At 58.1% G+C, this 17,699-nt stretch overlaps 1 protein-coding gene across 5 annotated transcripts in view; it reads left to right on the forward strand.

Moving 5' to 3' along the window:
- CUEDC1 (CUE domain containing 1) overlaps positions 1 to 17,699 on the forward strand; it is a 76,459-nt gene extending 58,760 nt beyond the window's left edge. For 4 of the 5 annotated variants that reach the window (XM_045837456.1, XM_045837458.1, XM_045837457.1 and 1 more), the window contains exons 3-12: positions 2,238 to 2,365; positions 7,670 to 7,796; positions 8,501 to 8,693; positions 9,571 to 9,654; positions 11,260 to 11,331; positions 12,140 to 12,233; positions 12,951 to 13,009; positions 13,553 to 13,609; positions 13,792 to 13,862; positions 16,224 to 17,699. In XM_045837456.1, coding sequence (XP_045693412.1) covers positions 2,238 to 2,365; positions 7,670 to 7,796; positions 8,501 to 8,693; positions 9,571 to 9,654; positions 11,260 to 11,331; positions 12,140 to 12,233; positions 12,951 to 13,009; positions 13,553 to 13,609; positions 13,792 to 13,859 — 882 coding nt within the window. In that variant the 3' untranslated portion in view covers positions 13,860 to 13,862; positions 16,224 to 17,699. The remainder of the gene's footprint in view (positions 1 to 2,237; positions 2,366 to 7,669; positions 7,797 to 8,500; positions 8,694 to 9,570; positions 9,655 to 11,259; positions 11,332 to 12,139; positions 12,234 to 12,950; positions 13,010 to 13,552; positions 13,610 to 13,791; positions 13,863 to 16,223) is intronic. The other variant, XM_045837460.1, reaches the window with a different exon arrangement.

Genomic DNA, 17,699 nt, shown 5'->3' on the forward strand with positions numbered 1-17,699 from the left:
AACATCTTCTGTCAGATAAATGGCCAGACCCTGACCCTCGGAGCACCTGGTAGGCATCCATCACCCACACTGAATTAAGCCAGGAGGCCGTAGAGCCGAAAACTTCAACACCTTTTAGAGCCAGAAGAACAGCCTCGTTGTGGCTGGCGGGGTTGCAGGGAGAGAGGCTGGGGAGGCTCGAAACGTGGCTGGGGTGACTCTCCCCGGAGACTGAGGTCCGCTTTTCTGGAGTGTGCCTGGCCCAGTGCCCGCCCCTTTGGCGGTCCCTCATTCTGCTCCCAGAGCTTCTCTGACGAACGTGTGGTTCTCGCAGCCCCAGGAGGCCACCCTGAGGCGCAGGAGCAGCCAGGCAACGAGGGGATCATCCTGGTGCAGTTGTGGAGGCCTGATCTCCCTCAGTTCTGGGGGGCCAGCTGCCAGGACAGCCTTGGGAAACCCCAGGCAGCTTCTTTCCGGGAATAATCCCCACTGATTTCTCCCTGCCTCACCCATCTCACGCAGACCAGTCTCTATGGGGACAGACCAGGCCAGAGCCTGAGGGAGGAGAGGCTCAGCCTCCACAAGTTGGCCTCTAGGCCCCTGCCCGGTGGGTGCCCTGTCCTCCAGCGGGGTCTGGGCACGAGGAATGTGGGCCGGGGGCAGCAGCAGCATGGGCTCTGGGCGTGCCAGGTCGTTGCCGAGCTGCTGTCCTGTGCCAGGCGCCAGACGTTTGCCCGCGACAGGAATGGAGCTCGGCGGTCTCTCTCTCTCTTTCTCTGTTTTACTTCTTGTGGAAATTTGAGACCAGCAGAGCAGTGGCCTGCAAAGCGGTAACATTCTTCTTTTTCTGCAAAAGCATCTGTTTAAATACTTTCCGCCTCAGAGGAAAGAACGTCAGTGCATTCCAGGGCGGGGGCCTCCTTGGGTCAGGTTGGCTATGTGCACGCAGCGCCTGGCTGTGCGTGTGTGTGTGCACTCAGTGCTCACTCACCACCTGCCCATCTACCTGCCCGGTGACCCCATGAGACTCCCGGTGCCTGGGTGCTGCTGGGCTCAGGGCAGGGATGGGCCGGTGCAGCCCAGCCCGGCCCAGGCTTACCGAGGCAGAGCAGAGTCGGTTTAGCAGTGACTTCTGCAAATTTACCTGAGGTTAAAATGTGCAGCCTGGGGACTCTGGGGCTGACTGATGGCCTCGGAGCCCTTCCCATGTTCTTCGGTCTCCAAGGAGATGAGAACAGAGCTGGGAGGAAAGGAGAGAGCAGCAGGAGGCTAAGGTACAGGCCGTTTGGGTTGCGTGACCTGGGATCTCCTGGCTGTGCTGCCTTCCGCCCCAGACTCCAGGGAGGACGTTCCAGTAATGGTCCAGGTTAGTCCATGTAGCAGGAACCCCAGCCTTTGTCCAGCCCTTGGCCTTGCCCTGTCCCTCTTTCTGGCCCCTGGATGACATAAGGAGTCTGGGAGGGAGAGGGACTCCAGGCACCCCCTTGCCCCGTCCACCCTGAGAATCCACACCAGAAACGCAGGCATCGTGGCTGAAGGAGGGACCCTTGCTATGGAGACCATGTCCAAGACCATTGGGATTCAGTTCTAAAAACACTGTGTGGCCTTTGCCATGTCACTTAGCCTGGGCCTCAGTTTTCTCATCCGTAAAATGGGGTAGCAATCCATATCCGACCTTGCTAAGTTGTTTGAGATTAAGGCGAGATAATCCATGTAGAAGTACTTGGAGAGAGGCTGTGAATGATGTTGAGGTTAGTTATCAACAGTAACACGTGTATGGAAGAGCCCACGAACCGTAAGTGAGCAGCTCAGCGATGTTCTCAAGCACCCAGATAAGAAACATAAATGGGAATCGGAAGCCCATTTATCGGAAGCCCTCGTGCCCCTCCCTGGCCTCCCCACCCTCACGCGTTCACACCGCTCTGACTTCTCTCACGGTGACGGTGATGTGTTTGGCTTGCTTCTGAACCTTACTGGGGTGAATAACGCAGCTCTGAACCTTGTGTCGGGGACACACGCTTTCCTGTCTGTTGAGTGTGTTGGAGTTGTAGGGTCAGGGGTAGCCATGCGTTTAGCTTCAGTATATAAGGCCAGACTGTTTTTGCAACGTGCTGGTTGTAACAATTTATACCAGCAACGGCAACAGAGTTCCCTGACTGCACACATCTTCACCCACGCTGGATTTTGCAGAAATGTTATTCAAATTCAAGGAAGAGGAAGAGTTGTTAATGTTTCTTTCTTTGTCCTCCCTGCTATAGATCTTGGAAAGGACTTTGGAACCTGATAGCTCCGATGAAGAGCCCCCGCCTGTGTACTCCCCGCCAGCCTACCACATGCACATGTTCGACAGGCCTTACCCGCTGGCTCCCCCCACTCCACCTCCCCGGTGAGAATCCAGCTCCCCGCAGAGCGCCCGGCAGTGGGGAAGGGGTCAGAGGTTGGGGCTGAGCACCAACCCAGAGGGAATCTTGGTTAGACCCCTCAGGAAGACCAGGCTTCTACTGTAGCGAGAACATTTCAGTCAGATACCAAGGAGAACGTTCAAGAGCAAACGTTCACTAAACCCCTACTCTAGGCCAGGCGATATCTGTGCTGAGCACCACACGAGACAGGAGTCGAGCTCAGCCTCTGCTCCTGGGAGCCAGCAGTCAAGGGAGGTGCAGAACAGGAATGACAAACACGTGGACTGGGAACTGACTTCTCCTCTCCCGAGCCCACGGCAAACGTTACTGATTGATCACGGTGCTCTGTCCTGCTCCGTGGGGACAGAACCTCAGGATCTTCCTCAGCACAGCACTCCCAGGCAGTCATCAGGAATTGATGGGACGGATATGTGTTTGCCCTGCCCAGTCTAAGAATGTGTGGGGGAATTTGTAAAGTAGTGGGATCAAGTAAGTCTCTTTTCCTGGGATTGTTTAATAACTGAAGGCAGGGGAATAGACTGCTAGGTCCTTGGAGACTTCTTCCAGGTCAGGGACTCTGTAATTTGGAGATTTAACACTAAACGCGTTGCCAGCTGGGTCCCCTGGGTCTCTGAAGTGCTTGTTTTCCCGGGCCTCGGGCCTCTTGTGGTAAGGCTTGCTGGAGCCCAGGTGTCTCTTTGTCCTAAAGCTGCTGTTTCTTAGGATGCCTCAGGCCTGGAGGGGTGAGAGGTGAGGGGTGGGGGAAGGGATGGGGCAGGGGACTCGTTCTACTGGATCTTGGGAGCCTCAGAGATAGTGGAGGACTCTGTCATCATACAGGTATAGACAAACAGCTGCCATTTACGAAGCACTGGAAACCAGTCAAATTTTCTAGCAACTTCTGAGGCAGGCACTGTTGTCACCCCTATTTTACAGATGAGGGGACTGAGCCTAAGAGAGGTTTCATAACTGCCCCAAGGCTATACAGAGCTGGGATTTGAACCCAGGTCATTTTAACTCCCAAACCACTGCTCTGTATTGCTGTGTCCTGTCGCCTCCCAAATGAAGAAAGGCTCTGTGGTTGATGCTCAGGGAGCGGACAGAGGCCTAGAAGAGGATGGGGTGGGGGTGGGGTCGGCGGGGGAGCAGTGTTTTGAGGCATAGACGGAGGGGAGCAAACTGGGCTCTTTGCATCACAGAGGTCCGAGGGGGCGGCACTGAGGTGGGAGGCAAGGCATGCAGGAGGGGCTGGGTGAGCCCTCGGCATGACTTTCAGCTTGGAATGGGGATACATGGTTTCTCTTTTACTTAAAAAAAATTGTATCCCAACATATTTTTGCAAATGGTTCAGCTTCTGTCAGGCAGAGTGGTTCTGCCCATTTTTCAGAAGGGAAAACTGAGGCCGTGAGAGACGGGGTCCCAGCGTAAACCTGGTGTGGGTATCCTGGCTGTGTCCTCCCGCCCTTACGCTGGCTGGGTGTTCAGCTGCGGTGGGCGGGGCAGGGGCAGGGCTGCCCAGTGATGGGAGCCCCTGTTGGGGGCAAGTGGACCTGAGCACTAGACCAAGACTTGGGAGTTCTCGTTCTGACCCTGTGACTTTGGGCAAGTCTCTGACCCGGAAAGCGAGGCTTGACTGGGCTGGGCGTGGATGCAGGGACCAGAACTTGAGCTGTGGCATCAGCCAGAAGCAGAGTGCTCTCTCTGCCCACTTCCTTCAGCTGCCTGGCTTCTGATGCTTCAGGTGCCTTTGCTGTGTGGCCTTTGGCTCACTACATAATGGGTAAGAGCTCTGTGTGCCTCGTCTGTGAAATGGGCATGGTAATCCCGCCTCGGCACGGACACCGAGACCAGTGGTGGGCCTTCCTTCAGAGGCCAGTGTTCAGAAAAGGCAGGGCCAGCCTCTGAGCCTGTGTCCCTTTGTGCCAGGATGGCCCTGCTGGGCCCAGACCCAGGCCTAGGCCATTTCCAGTCTCTCCATGCAGGACATTCATTTTTATGTTTTTAAAGATTATTTATTAGCCCTGGCTGGCGTAGCTCAGTGGATTGAGTGCAGGCTGTGAACCAAAGCATCGCAGGTTCAATTCCCAGTCAGGGCACATGCCTGGGTTGCAGGCGATGGCCCCCAGCAACTGCACATTGATGTTTCATTCTCTCTCTCTTTCTCCCTTCCTTCCCTCTCTAAAAATAAATAAATATAATCTTTTTTAAAAAAAGTAAATTTAATTATTTTAAAAAATATTATTTATTTCTCTTTAGAGAGAGGGGAAGGGAGGGAGAAAGAGAAACATCAATGCGTGGTTATGCTCCCTTCTGGGGACCTGGCCCACAACCCAGGCATGTGCTCTGACTGGGAATCTAACTGGCAACCCTTTAGTTCTCAGGCTGGTGCCCAGTCCACTGAGCCACACCAGCCAGGGCCATTTCCAGCATTTATTGAATCACCTGCAGAATGTAGGTGCTGAACCAGGTGTGTGATGCAGTGAAGAATACAGCGCTGTCTCAACTCCCTCCCCTCTGCCGCCCCCATGAGCAGAACAGAGTAAGGGAGAGGAATAGACCTGGGGGCAGGGGTGCAGCAAAGGTTGCCTAGAGGAGCTGATGTCCAAGCCGTGACCTGGCTAAGCAGAGGAGAGGAGGGCATTCCAGGCAAAACACAAACAAACAAACAAACAAACAAACAAAAACAACATGTGCAGAGGCCTGGAGGCAGGAAGGAGGTAACTGTTTGGGGAACGTTAGGGAGTATGGGACGGCTGGTTGAGGCTTGAGAGGCAGCAGGTCCTGGGGTGCTGGTGGGTCCTCTGAGGAGCTGTACCTTGTCCTGTAGCCAGAGGGTTGAAGCTGAGGTTGCCATGCTCAAGTGAGTGTGTTAGACTCTCCCTCTGGCTGCTGGTGGTTGGGGGAGGAATGGCCCTGCACGTGTCTGTCACCTACAGTCACTGAGTCACTGTGAGACTGTGGGTGGGGCCGGGCTTGGGAGCTTGTCCTGCTGGGGCAGGGAGGCTGGGGGAGGCGGGGAGGGAGGCCAGGGGTGTGCCCAGAATACCAGGACCCCGGCCCAGCTCTGCCTGAGTGGTGTGGGTGCCCTGGGGTTGGGGTGGCGGGGGTGGGGGTGGGTGCTGACCCATCTGGGCCTCAGTGTTGAGGCCTCATCAAAAACCACGCGGAGAAGGTTTGACTCTGAATCCTTCTGGGGTCTGCTGTTCCATGGGGAAATCCGGAGGTCTGACTATGCATGAGTGCCGTTCTAATTTTGGGGTCCAAGGGCAGGCTCAGGGCCAGGGGAGCCCCCCAGCCTTCTCTCTCCTTCCCCTCCCCCAGCCTGTCCTTTCCTCTATCTTGCGAATAAAAGCCGGGCTCTGAAACCCGGAGGCACCCCTCCGCACAGGCCACCTGCTGTTTTCCCCTTGAAATGGCAGCCTTGGAAGTTTTTTATTTGCCTCTCGGCTCATTTCTGACATTCCTTTCTAACCACAGTGGAGTTGCCTGGGCTGCCTGGGCTGTCTGGGCTCTGGGCCCCCCTGTCTCTCACAGCTAAGGCTGATCTCATCTCCTTCAGTGCCAGGGCAAGGCGCCCGGTGGGGGCTGGGTCTGCCCTTCCTCCAGGACCACAGGCCCAGCAGCAAGGAAACTTAGCTGAGGACAGGGCTACCGCTCCTCATCCCCCTCCAATCTTGGGTTCTCGGTAAAATGTCTAGAGGAGCCCAAATGTGACCCCAGGGCTCCCCCTCGGCAGCTTTCCTGGGTGACTCTAGGTGTGGCTGAGTTGGGATGGGCACCTATGTCCCAGCTAAAGACGGCGACACCCAAGGAAAGGTGGTAAGCCTCTGTGCTGGGAATGATCAAAGGTGGCCTTCGAGTCCCTGAGCGATGGGACATCCTCTCCCCTGCCTCTCAGGGGAAAATTGGGAAAATTGAAGCTTCCAACAGTGACAGAAGGCGGCAGAGTGATGCAGAGAGGAAGCTGCCTAGGAACCGGTCCAGGGTTGTGAGGCAGACTCTTCTGTAGACCATCCCCGCATCTGTGCAGGGAGGGGGTGGACGAGGCGTGCTGGGGTTCCCCCTTGGCTCCAGTCTGCCTGTGCTGCTCCCACCCCGCACTTAGCAGCTTGTTATCCTGTCTGCTGCCGCCCCCGCCCCTCCCTCAGTCCCCCGCCCGGCCACCCGCCCAAAATAGAAAAGGAAAGGAAGTGATTTCCACAGGCAGCGGCAGCCCAGCCGGAAAAGCTCCCCTCCAGGGAGGGGGCTGAGGGATTCCTGGAGCTGGAGACCAAATCAAAGCCAGGCCCCAGAGCCAGAGTGGCCCCCTCCGCCCCCAGCCCGAGCTGCCTTCTGTGTGTGTCACTTCCCTGATCCAGCAGAACACGTGTCCTGCGGTTGCCACGCTGCTGGCTGCTGAGGAGCTGTGGGGAGCGCCTGGCGGGGCCCCAGGCCACCCTTGGGGCCCAGGGCGGCGGGGCGGGGAGCCTAGGGATCCAGGAGGGCACAGGCTGCTGCCTTTCTTCCTCTCCTTGCCACCTGGCAGCTGGCCTCTGCCTGGCCCTTGCTCATGAAGAGCGCCCCCGAGCGTTCCCCAGAACAAGAACCCTTCTGCTCCGGTGTCTCAATGTGCCTATTCAGAACGTTGTTCCAAACAGTCTGGTGAGGGGCTCCCGCCTGCTCTGGCAGGGAGGCAGCTGTTTCTAGAGGAGGAAAGTGAGTCCCAGAGGGGAGCAGGTCTCGCCGTCCACCGCACTGCTGGCTTGTGGCAGTGCCAGAACTGGCCGGGGTGTGCTCTACTCCCTAGCGATCCTGGGGTCCCCGTGTCCCCCCAGCCCTGCATACCAACATTCAGGTGGCTGGGCTCTTGGTGGCTTATCTGTCTGTTCATTTGGAGCACACCTGTTGCTCAGCAGCCATCAGCTCGCACTGTGCCAAGTGCTAGTGGTAGAAGCATAAAAGGCCAGGATCCCCGCTGTCTTTGGAGGATGTTCACAAACACCTCCGTCTAAACCCGCAAGGGCCAGCCCAAGCACCGGGAACAGAGAGCTCTACAGGTTGAGACCGTGAAGGCACTGTGGTTGGAGAGCAGTGAACCTTTGGAGCAGCAGGGACCCAGGCCTGGGCTGGAGGTCAGGGGTCAGCCAAGGCCTGGTTGAGAAGAGGAGCAAGAGTGCTGGGCCTTTGTGAAGGAAGCCACAGAGGCCGTGGGGAGCAGGTGTGCCATTTTGCACAGGGTCCTGGTGTGATGGGCCAGGACACCCATGTCAGGGCCTGACTTTTCCTCATTGTCACCCCTCGCCCTCCAGCATCGATGTGCTGGGCTCCGCGCCCCTCTCCAGCCAGAGGCACTATCGGAACTGGAACCCGCCACTGCTGGGCAACCTCCCGGATGACTTTCTCCGCATCCTGCCCCAGCAGCTGGACAGCGTGCAGGTACAGGGGGACCCCCCACTGGCCTGCACGGCATCTCTGCTCGCCCACACCGTCAGGCCAGCCAGTTTCACTTTCTGATGTCTGAGCCCCAGCTGAGCTATTTATGTTGCCCCGGGTTGACAGGGAAAGAATGAAAGCCTCATTTCCTGTCTGGGTCTGGAGGTTTCCTGTTCCACCCAGGGAAGGTGACAGCCGCGAGCAGACTCTGGCTACAGCTGCCACTCCAGGCATGAGGGAGGTGGGCATGGGGACAGCCAACAGCAGGGGACCAGGGCACCCACCTTCCCTCTCTTGGGAAAGGGCCGGAGGCCGCCTCTCCCTGGAGGCTGGCGTGTCCCAAGGGGCTCCGGGAGAGTGGGTGTCACCCCAACACAGCTGGTGCGGGGAGAGTCTGGGAATCACGCGTAGGCTACTGAGCAGTTTGCAGATCACTTTTCTGGACCGTTCAGGTTGTAGATAGAGATGGGGTGGTCCAAGGGGGAGGCAAAGGCCTTTTTCGGCCCTTGCTGCTTCCTCGGCAGAGGGGACCCTGGCCCGTGCAGTGGAGTCGGGCCTGTGACTAGACCCTGAAAGGACGTGCAGGCCCCAGGGTTCAGCTGGAAGATCCTGGGAAAGGACACGCGTGTACACCCAGATGTGCACCGATGTCTGTGCAACACGCGTCCTTGTGAATAGGCATTCAACATGCTCTCTCCCCTCCTCAGGGCAACCCCGGGGGCTCCAAGCCCATGAGCAGAGAGGGAGGCCTGCCCCCTACGGCCGGGCCTGGGACGCGCGACCAGGAGAGCCTCTGGAAGCAGTACCTGGAGGACGAGAGGATCGCGCTCTTCCTGCAGAACGAGGAATTCATGAAGGAGCTGCAGCGCAACAGGGACTTCCTCCTGGCACTGGAGAGAGGTGGTGCCCCGGGCGGGGCCACTGTGGTGCTTCTCTGTGGCTGATGTTGGTGGCAGCCTCGGGGCTCAGGAGAGGCAGGGAGCTGGAGGCCAAGGGTGGCCTCTGAAAGGTTGAGATGTGGTCGCCACCACATGACCCCTGTGGAAGCCCCAGAATCCTTGCCAAATGGGGAGCTGTCACCAGCTACCCCGTCTCCCTCCTCCGTAGTCAGTAGAGGAGAGGCATTCCCTCTCAGGCCCTCTTCTCCCGCCCACACATCTGCACGGTGCCAGGCACTGGCCTTGGCACGATGTGTCTGGAGCTCCGGGAACAGAGGATGGTCCGTGGGCGCCAGAGTGGGAGCCTCCTCGAGGGAGGATGTTAGAGCAAGGTTCTCAAGTTTTGGGGGCATTTGCGTTATCTTTGGCTCGGGGACCTTGCTCTCCAGCCTGGCTGCCTTCCCCTTCAGGGTGAGAGTGTGTTTGGGGGGGAGTGCAGAGGGAGGGGTGTGAGAGGTCTGTCCTGTGGGGGTCGCAGTGGCAGAGCGTGTGTGACTGAGCATGTCGTAGGGGAGGAACAAGGGGTGCGGGGAGAAGGGTAGGCTGAGACAGAGGCCCAAGGCCGGCCCCAGCTCTGCAGCAACAGAGCTGAGGGTCTATGAGCATTTCCTTTTAACTGAAGGGGTTGGACTGCACGATCTCTCAGGGTCCTCCTGATTCTGAGGTTCTGCCCCCCAGCGCACGGCAGGGCAGCAGTTTCTAGGATACTGCCGGGTCTTCGACTACCAGCAGACGTTGTGTGTGCCTATATTTTGTGTGTGCTTGTGAGTAAGTCTGGGGGATTGGCCTCCAACCATCCAGGTGCTAAGTTCCCTGATTGGAATGTGGTCCTTTTCCAGATCGACTGAAATACGAGTCCCAGAAATCCAAGTCCAGCAGCGTGGCTGTGGGGAATGACTTCGGCTTTCCCTCTCCTGCCCCAGGTAACCTCACCTTCCTGGGAGAGAGGTGTGGAGGGCACACCCCACCTGCACTTTGCATATTTGGAGTTGTGGGGAGGAAGTAGGCTGGTGGAGAGAGCTCTGTGCACTCACTGTGGAGTGAGATGTCCCCTCCACTTAGCAGCCTGAGTTCTCACAGTCCAGGGGCTGCTGGAGCCCACCACTGGGGTTGGCGAGCAGGCTGGCTGAACCCCAAAGAGGTGTCTGGAACATGGGCAAGAACAGGACATGCCACACCACATAATGTCCCGGGTGGGGAGGAGGGGCAAGAAGGACTCAGAGACTCACAAGCCTTGGTCTTTGCCCTGGGGGAGGGGAGCTTATGGAGATACATCCGAGAAATGGGTAGAGCAAACGAGAAATGAGTAGAGAAGCAAGAATTGCCTCGAGAGGGCCAGCTCCCCGCAGGAGCCCTAAGCGGCTGGAGGAGGGAGGGCCAGGGGTGGACAGCAGCCTGTTGGGATGCTCAGATGAAGGTCAAGATGGGAGCCTGGGGCAAAGAGGCCCAGAGAACCCTGTTCCACACTCAGCACCTGGACTTTGCCTGTATATGTGCGTGGTGAGCCTTCGTCAGCCAGAGCCCTCTGCTCACACACAGGCTGCCCTCCTCAGAGACAGAATCCGAAAACCTTACGTGGTGGAGTGGTGGAGTGGGGTGGGGGCAGGGAGCTGAGGGACGGGGAGCTCAGCTGGTCCTGGCTCCAAGGAGAAAATCCTGTGGAACCGACTCATAAGCAACAGGCTGGGAGCTCAGGCCCCACCAGATGTGCATCCGAGGGTTTTAACGGCCGCCTCTGTCCCTGATCCTGAATTAACTATAGACACCAGGGCTGCTGAGATGGATCAGAATGGCTCATGGGGGGCTTAGCAAACAAGGTGACTTGGATTAGCCGAGTTGCAGGGTAGAGAGCAGGGGCTTTAAAAGGGCAGTAAGAGACCCAAGTGGGTGCGGAGGGAGGGAGGTACTCTGGTTGGCCAACTGGGCTCTGACATCGGGACTGGCCCCATTCTCATTCCCACGCATCATTGTCTCCCTAGTCTGAGACTCCACGTCTGGGGGTGGGGGTGATAGGGTGGGCTGACCCTGGAGGGAAGGAGACAAGAACCCCTGTGGGTGAACACAGGGGTGCCTTCCTTCCGTTACCTCATTAGCGCTCACACACTGTGGGGTGCTGGTGAGTATGTAATCGCCGGTCGGGGTGCGGGGGAAGGCTGAGTGGGCAGCGTATGGTGACCCGCACAGTGTAAAAAACTCCTGCCGTGGCTGATTTCAGGCTGCCAGCGTGACTTCAGGGACGCGGGGTTGGTCAGAGAGGCAGGCGGTTGGGAGTCCGAGGGAGCTGTTTCTCTGCACACACAGTGGACCGTGGCACTGTCCCTCTTCTTACAGAGGAGGAAGCAACGCTCGGGTGGGGAGAGAGGTGCTCCTCAAAGCCCAAGCGTCCATCCTGATCTTTGCTTCCTTCCTCAAATAGCAGAGTCGGGCTGAGCCCCTGTCCTTTGGGGAAGCCCTGACCCATGTCCCCGGGGTCCTGGGCAGCCACTGTCCCTCTCCAGCTGGCCCTCAGAAGTGTCTCCCCCTTCCAGGAACCAGTGACGCCAACCCTGCTGTGTCTGAAGATGCCTTATTCAGGGACAAGTTGAAACACATGGGCAAATGTGAGTGTGGCCCATGCCCCCCTCCCAGATCTTCTCAGACGGGCCCTGTGGCCTCACGGGAGGGAGGGAGCCACCGGGAATTTTTAATGCAGCTGACTCCTAGTGAACCGAAGTGACATTTTAATCGCAGGCTGGCTCCCTCAGCCTTCTTGCCTCATTTCCCTTTGCTGCTGAGTCTGGATACAAATTAAGTTTTAAATCCTCTTGAGCCAGCTGTCTGCAGAAAAATAATGTGCTGCATTCCCCCCTCCCCCCAAAAGTTTTCGTGTTCACATTCCCTGTGGCTTGAGGGGTCTTTGCTGGACCCGAGTGGGGAGAGGTCCTCGCTAAACCCACTTTCTACAGGTGGGAGGCCTTCGGGACCCGTGACCTCTTCCCACAAAGCCCTGCCAGCCAGTACTCCCCTCCCCGCCCCACAGACACACAACCATGTGTGAATGAGGCTGCCATCCTTTCAGGCTCCATTTCAGGGAAAATCTGGGATTAGTTACGGAAATCCCAGACCAACTCTGGAGGTGGCGAGGGGCGGGGGTGGGCGGCGGGAGAGAAAGCCAAGATGCATCGCGCTTTGTCAAGCTGAGGAGGAATACCAGATCTTGGGCTGCCGGCTCTCCCTGGGCCAGCTCCTGGTAGCCTCTGCTGCCCCTGCAGGCCATCCCAGGAATCCCAGGATGGCAGCCTCACGCCCCCAGGGGCATGGCTTCCCCAGCTTCCTGGGCTCCTGAGCCGCCCCGCCCATCTGCCCCCGGCTCTGGAGGGCAGTTACTTGGTAATCTGGCTGCTGGCTCACAGGTCTCTCTGCCCCCAGCCACTCAGAGGAAGCTGTTTGAACTGGCTAGGGCCTTCTCGGAGAAGACCAAGATGAGGAAGTCAAAGAGGAAACATTTGTTGAAGCATCAGTCGTATCCTTTTGGGCCTGGCACTGGGTGGGGCGGGTGGGTGCTGAGGGCACCGAGACCCTGGGCTGGGCTCCCGAGGCTGCGCACGGCCCCACCCTCTCCCTAAGCCCCGCTGCCAGCCTGCTGCCCCGTCCCTCTGTGCCAACCTCAGCTACCACGACCAGGCTTGGGGAGAGGGCCAGCCCCTCCCATCCCCCACCTTCCTTCTGGAGGCCGGGAAGTTGTCCTGCAGCTTTTTTACCTTTTGTCTGGAGCAAACTCCATCTCGGGAGAGAACTGGGTTCTTCCCCTGAGATCGCAGCCCTTTCACAATTTCTCCAGTTGCCTGATCCTCAGACCTCTCCGCCTCATTGCAAGCATGGCAGCCCTGCCCTCTCACTTTCAATTCCTCAAGTAAAGATGAGATTTTCCACATTTTCACCCAGGCTCCTATCCATGCTTGTCAAACAAGGCCCAGGATGTGAGAAGCCGAACAGCCAAAAGGGAACAGGGAGAAAGTCGCTTCTCCATTCCCGGGACGGGAGCTGGGTGACTCAGGGTTTGGCTGCTCAACTGACTCTAAGGAGCGTTGGGGAGACACTGAGGAGGTTTGGGGGATAAGGCTGGTGTGGTGGAGGCCTCCTGAGCTGAGAGTGGGTGCGGGGGACTCAAGACAGAGAGCTGGAGTACCGTGGCAGTGCCCGCCCATCCCTGGGACCGTTTTCCTGAATGGCCGGGCAGGCTGGGGGCTGCTGCGTCAACAGCCAATCTCCTGGATGACGTGGAGGGCCACACCTATGGTAAGGCACGGTGGCGGGGTGGGGGTGGGCATGGGGGGCAGGAGGCGGGTCGGGGGAAGCTTGAATTCTCAGTTGCCTGTGATTAGTGGCCCAAGACCCAACCTGGGTGACATATCAAGGACTGGTGGGCAGGTGCCCCAAAGAAATGGGTTCTCCCACTTAGACTATATTTCCTCTTCCTTCTTCCCACCCCTGAATGGGAGCCCCAGCCACACCTCCACTCAGACCTCTGCCTGGAGCACGAAGCGCCAGGTGCTGTTGCTAGGGAATATTCTCTGGGGTGTGAGGGACAGACAGGCTCGGACTTGAGAACCGAGCTCTGGGCAGGCCCAGTCTCCGGGCCCCGAGGCCTTTGAGCCTTCGAACGGCCCCGCCCAAAGGGACAGGAGACGCTGCCTCAGACCCTACCAGACCCACAGCCAAGCCCCGATCTCTGTGCCTCAGAGAGAGGGGCTGTCAGTGGTCAGGAGACATCCAGAAACAAGGGTGTGAAGCGCCTCAGAGGTCACCTGGATAGTCCAACTTCCCTGTCCCACTTTATAGGTGAGGAAACCGAGGGACGGTCTTGTCCAAGGCCTTGGAGCTCAGTGGGGGAACCAGGTGAGCAGACAGGCGTCCAAATCCGCTTCGTGCCCTGCCGCCTTCTCACCAGACCCACACACTTCCCCCAGGACTCAGCATGTGCCCCAGAAAGCAGGCGGAGCGCTCTTGCTCAGCCTGGGGACAAGCCTGAGCAGGCACCTGCCGGGTGGCGGATAAGGCAGCTTTCCTCTGCTTTTCAGATGAAGACTTGCGGGGAAGGCGACAGGAGGTGCCCAAGGTGGAGGAAGCCCTAAGGGAAGGACAGTAAGAGGTAAGGCCTGGAGCCACCGCTGCCCAGGGACTGCCCGAGGCCAGGGCCGCCACAGCCCACATCTTAAGTGTCTTCCCAGGAGTCCAGAGGCCTCAGACTCAGGAAAGCAGATAGTGGGGACTCTGCACTTCTTTGCTTGTTGTGGCAGGGGACGTGGGCTTCTGCCCGAAAGCTAGACTTTTGCATTTCTTCTACTTGCTTATTTATTCATTGGATGAAAGAGAATCATTCCTCCGGTGACAGATGCTGGGAACAGGAAAAAATAGCTTTGATCTCGACACTAGTTGATCTCAACTAGCTTACAGCCTAGTTGGTCCCCCAACACACAGCACACCAAGAGGACAGTGTAAGGAAAACAGGGGTGGCCTCACACAGAACTCGCCCACTGGCTGCTTGGGGTGGGTGCCTGGCATCTGACACAGCCAGGTGAGGAGACAACCCCTCTCAGGACAGCCCTGTTTCTGGCCGGAGCCCCGGCCCCCAGGCTGCTTTCCCCCTCTCTCCCTGTGCACCCCTCGGGGAGAAAACCCAGTGTCAACACCTCCTCCAGGACTCAGTTGCATCTGTCACTCTTCCAGCCCCTTCCCCCACCAGGAAGCTGCCTGCCTGCCCTCCCCCTGCTGCTGTCTTGGTCCCAGGGGCCAGCAGCTACAAGACTTTCTCAAGCTGAAGGTGTGGCAGTTGTGGCCCGGTTTCAGACTGTGCAGAAGTATTGCTCCCCTCGGGATGGTTGTCATGGAGGTGAGGTTGTCAGCGCGCAGAGGACACAGCCAGGAACAGTGACCAGGGCCCTCTCCCTGCAGCCTGGGCAGCCTTCACGTCACCTCCCGTTCACCCCCACCCCATCCTCCGCCGCGCACTTTCAGACCTGCTTGTTCTCTCAGGCTTTTCTCACTCATGGAGCCGCACCCATACTTCTCACTTCTCCAGAAGGTACACGTAAAGCCACAGGAAAGGCCAACCACTTGGCATTGCTGCTGTCTCCTTCCCATGGGTCCCCAGGAAAAACGTGTCTAGTTCAAAGCCACTCCTGCATCAGGACCTTGCCCATCATTTCTTTCTCCCCTGAATCTTCCAGCTTTTCCCTTTCCAGCTCCTTCCTCAAGTCTACATCCTCCTCTTCCCCATCATAAAAATCACCCAACTTGCGCCCTGACTGGTGTGGCTGAGTGGACTGAGTGCTGGGCTGCAAAAAGAAAGGTTGCAGGTTCAATTTCCCATCAGGGCACTTGCCTGGGGTGGGCGACAGGCAACCACACAATGCTGTTTCTCTCCCTCTCTCTCTTCCTTCCCCTCCGTTTGAAAATAAAGAAAAAATCACCCAACTTGCAAAACAAGTGGCATCATCCTCCACTCATTGCAGTCCAGCAGCCCAGCAGCCCGGCAGCCCCTCCCACCACCCCCAGATGGACACCTGCCAGTTTCAGCGCCTTGTCCTGTGTCGTGTCCTCTGGTGCTCTCTCAGTCACGCTGTGCCCGTCGTCTTTCTTGAAACTGCTCTCCCTTGGCCCCTGTGGCCCCAGAATCCTGGGCCTTCTTCCTCTCAACTCTATTCTCAGGGTCCTTTTTGGTCTCCTATCACTCCTCCCTCTTCCTCAGCCCCAGGTCTCCTGCTAGCTCTGCCCTTGAAACCTTGCTCCTGCAGCACGGCCTGGGTCACCGCCCTCTTTACAGTGTCAGCAGTACTGGCTCTGTCTGTCTGCCCCATCTGCTTTATAACCCCAGCTGTGCCCACAATTGTCTTTCTAGCTCTAGAGAACTCCCTGAAGGCCACGCTCTCCCCCTGACTTCCCCATTTCATTTCCCTTCCTTCCTTTTTTCCTTCTCATCACCCAGTTAGCAGCCACTGGTCTCTTCTTCACTGCCCCGACTGTTCACCGCATCGCCAGAACGCTCTCGTTCCATTCATCCTTGTTCTCTGAGTGGGTCTCCTCAGCACTAAAGGCTTATGAATTCCTCCAGCTGGGGCGTGGGGCCCACCAAATTCTGACCCCAATTTACTTGGCTGCTGCCACAGGTGCCCTTACTCTGGCTCATCGGAGTTGCTGCTGCATGACAGAATGGGCTAGGCATGTCCCCCATGCAGCGGCTTCCACCAGAATTCCAGTACCCTGCTCCATCTCCAGTTGCCAGAGGCCCTGGTGTTCTGCAAGTTGGACCATTTCTAGGAGCTTGGAGTCTGTGTGTGTGTGATCGATCCCAGGAAGAGTTCCAAGGCTGACATAGAGTCCCTGGAGGAAGGAGAGGGTTCTTGTCCTTGGTAGCTTCTGCCCAAAACCATCTCTCCAAGAACCAGTGATGCTTCATTGAAAAAGACTGGGCTTCATTGAAAAGCAATCTCACCTCCCTTTCCCTTACTAGATGACAGCAGTTCCTCCTCGCTGGAGATGATCTGACCCGGTGGAGGCGGCCAGAGAGCGGCACCGGCCCCCCGTCGAAAAGCCTAGCTGTGGCTGGACAGATGGTGCTGACTGCCGAGGCCCAGCGATTCTCTGGCTGCCGTCCAGCCCAGACACTGCCACTTTCCGTGGGACTTGGAACTTCGGAGTTGCATGCTGTGATTGGAGAAAGGATCTGGGGGAGGGGGGTGCGCAGGCCAACCAGGGCTCCTTTGTAGCCTGGCTGTTCTATGGGCAATGATGGATTTCCAAACCCCTTCTTTTAAAAAAAAACAACATCCAGAAACAGGCAAAGGTTGGAGGCTCTTTGGCCTGAAGGTGGAGCCCCTACCTCTCACGCTTCCCAACCTTCTGGACCACGGACAATGCCTGACCCCCTGTCCCATCCCCTGCTCCCTCCTGGGCACTTTGAGCCCTTTATTCCCACTGTCTTCTGCATCTCAGCCTTTTCCAGGGGCTGCTCACACTGGGCACAGCCCCTGTGCAGAGCTCCAGGTGGGAGAGCCCCGGGCAGCCACTTGGCCCCTGGAGGAGTGATGGGCCACGGAAGAGGGTATCTGCTGACTGCCCTGCCTGGGCCCCGCTGGCGCCTCTTTTAGGGGCTGGCACGGCCCCCAGCAGGGATGGGGAGGGTGGCCACCCCGGAGCTGGAGGACTCTGGTTAGGCAGTAGTCTGGAGCAAGGGGAAGGGGTTGCCAGTCTGGGTGGGAGCACCTGGGGCAAAAGGGTTTGCTGGGTGCCCCTTGCCAAGAGTGAGAAGGTGAATGATCCGAGGATGAAAACTCCGGTTCTACCAACCTTACCTGGCATCAACCACTGCCAATGGGAGGGAGACTGCCCGATCTCCCTGGCGCCACCATCAGGATGGGAAGGCGCTGACCTCTTGGGAGACCCGGGAATCCTGGGCAGCCGGAGGTTTCAGCCACCCCACCCACCGAGTGTGGAAGCAGCCCAACCCCCGCAGGGCTGGCAGTGGGAACCAAGCCTTTGCGGGGCCCCAGGTGGCCTCAGGTCACCCCGAGAAAATGAGGGCATGGCGGGCGCTCAGGACCGCAGGCGGAGGCGACACCGCCAGCGCACCTCATTCCGCCCGCGCCGCTTGACCAAGTTTGGAAGCGCGCGGGCTGGCCCTGCCCAGGAGGGGCCGCCCGCCCTCTACTGCGTCTTGGCCGGGATATAGCCCTCAGGCCGAGCTACAGCCGGGCCTGACCCCATAGAGCTGGCTTTGCTCTCTGAGGGGTGCCTCGGGCTGTGGCCCGGGCTCCTCTCTGCTCTAGAGCCCGGCGCACCGCGGGGAAGCCCCAGCCCCAAGTGTGTGTATTGCTGTGTTTTTTTTTTTTTCCTTCCTTTTTTTCCCCCTTCTATGTGTGGGTTTTCTCTTGGGGCTGTTTCACAGGAATTCCTGTAATAAAGACTTGGTGTTCTCTTGGTGCTCTGA

Source organism: Phyllostomus hastatus, unplaced genomic scaffold (assembly GCF_019186645.2).
Source record: "Phyllostomus hastatus isolate PE091 unplaced genomic scaffold, TTU_PhHast_1.1 phas_contig_210, whole genome shotgun sequence".
Lineage (NCBI taxonomy): Eukaryota > Metazoa > Chordata > Mammalia > Chiroptera > Phyllostomidae > Phyllostomus > Phyllostomus hastatus.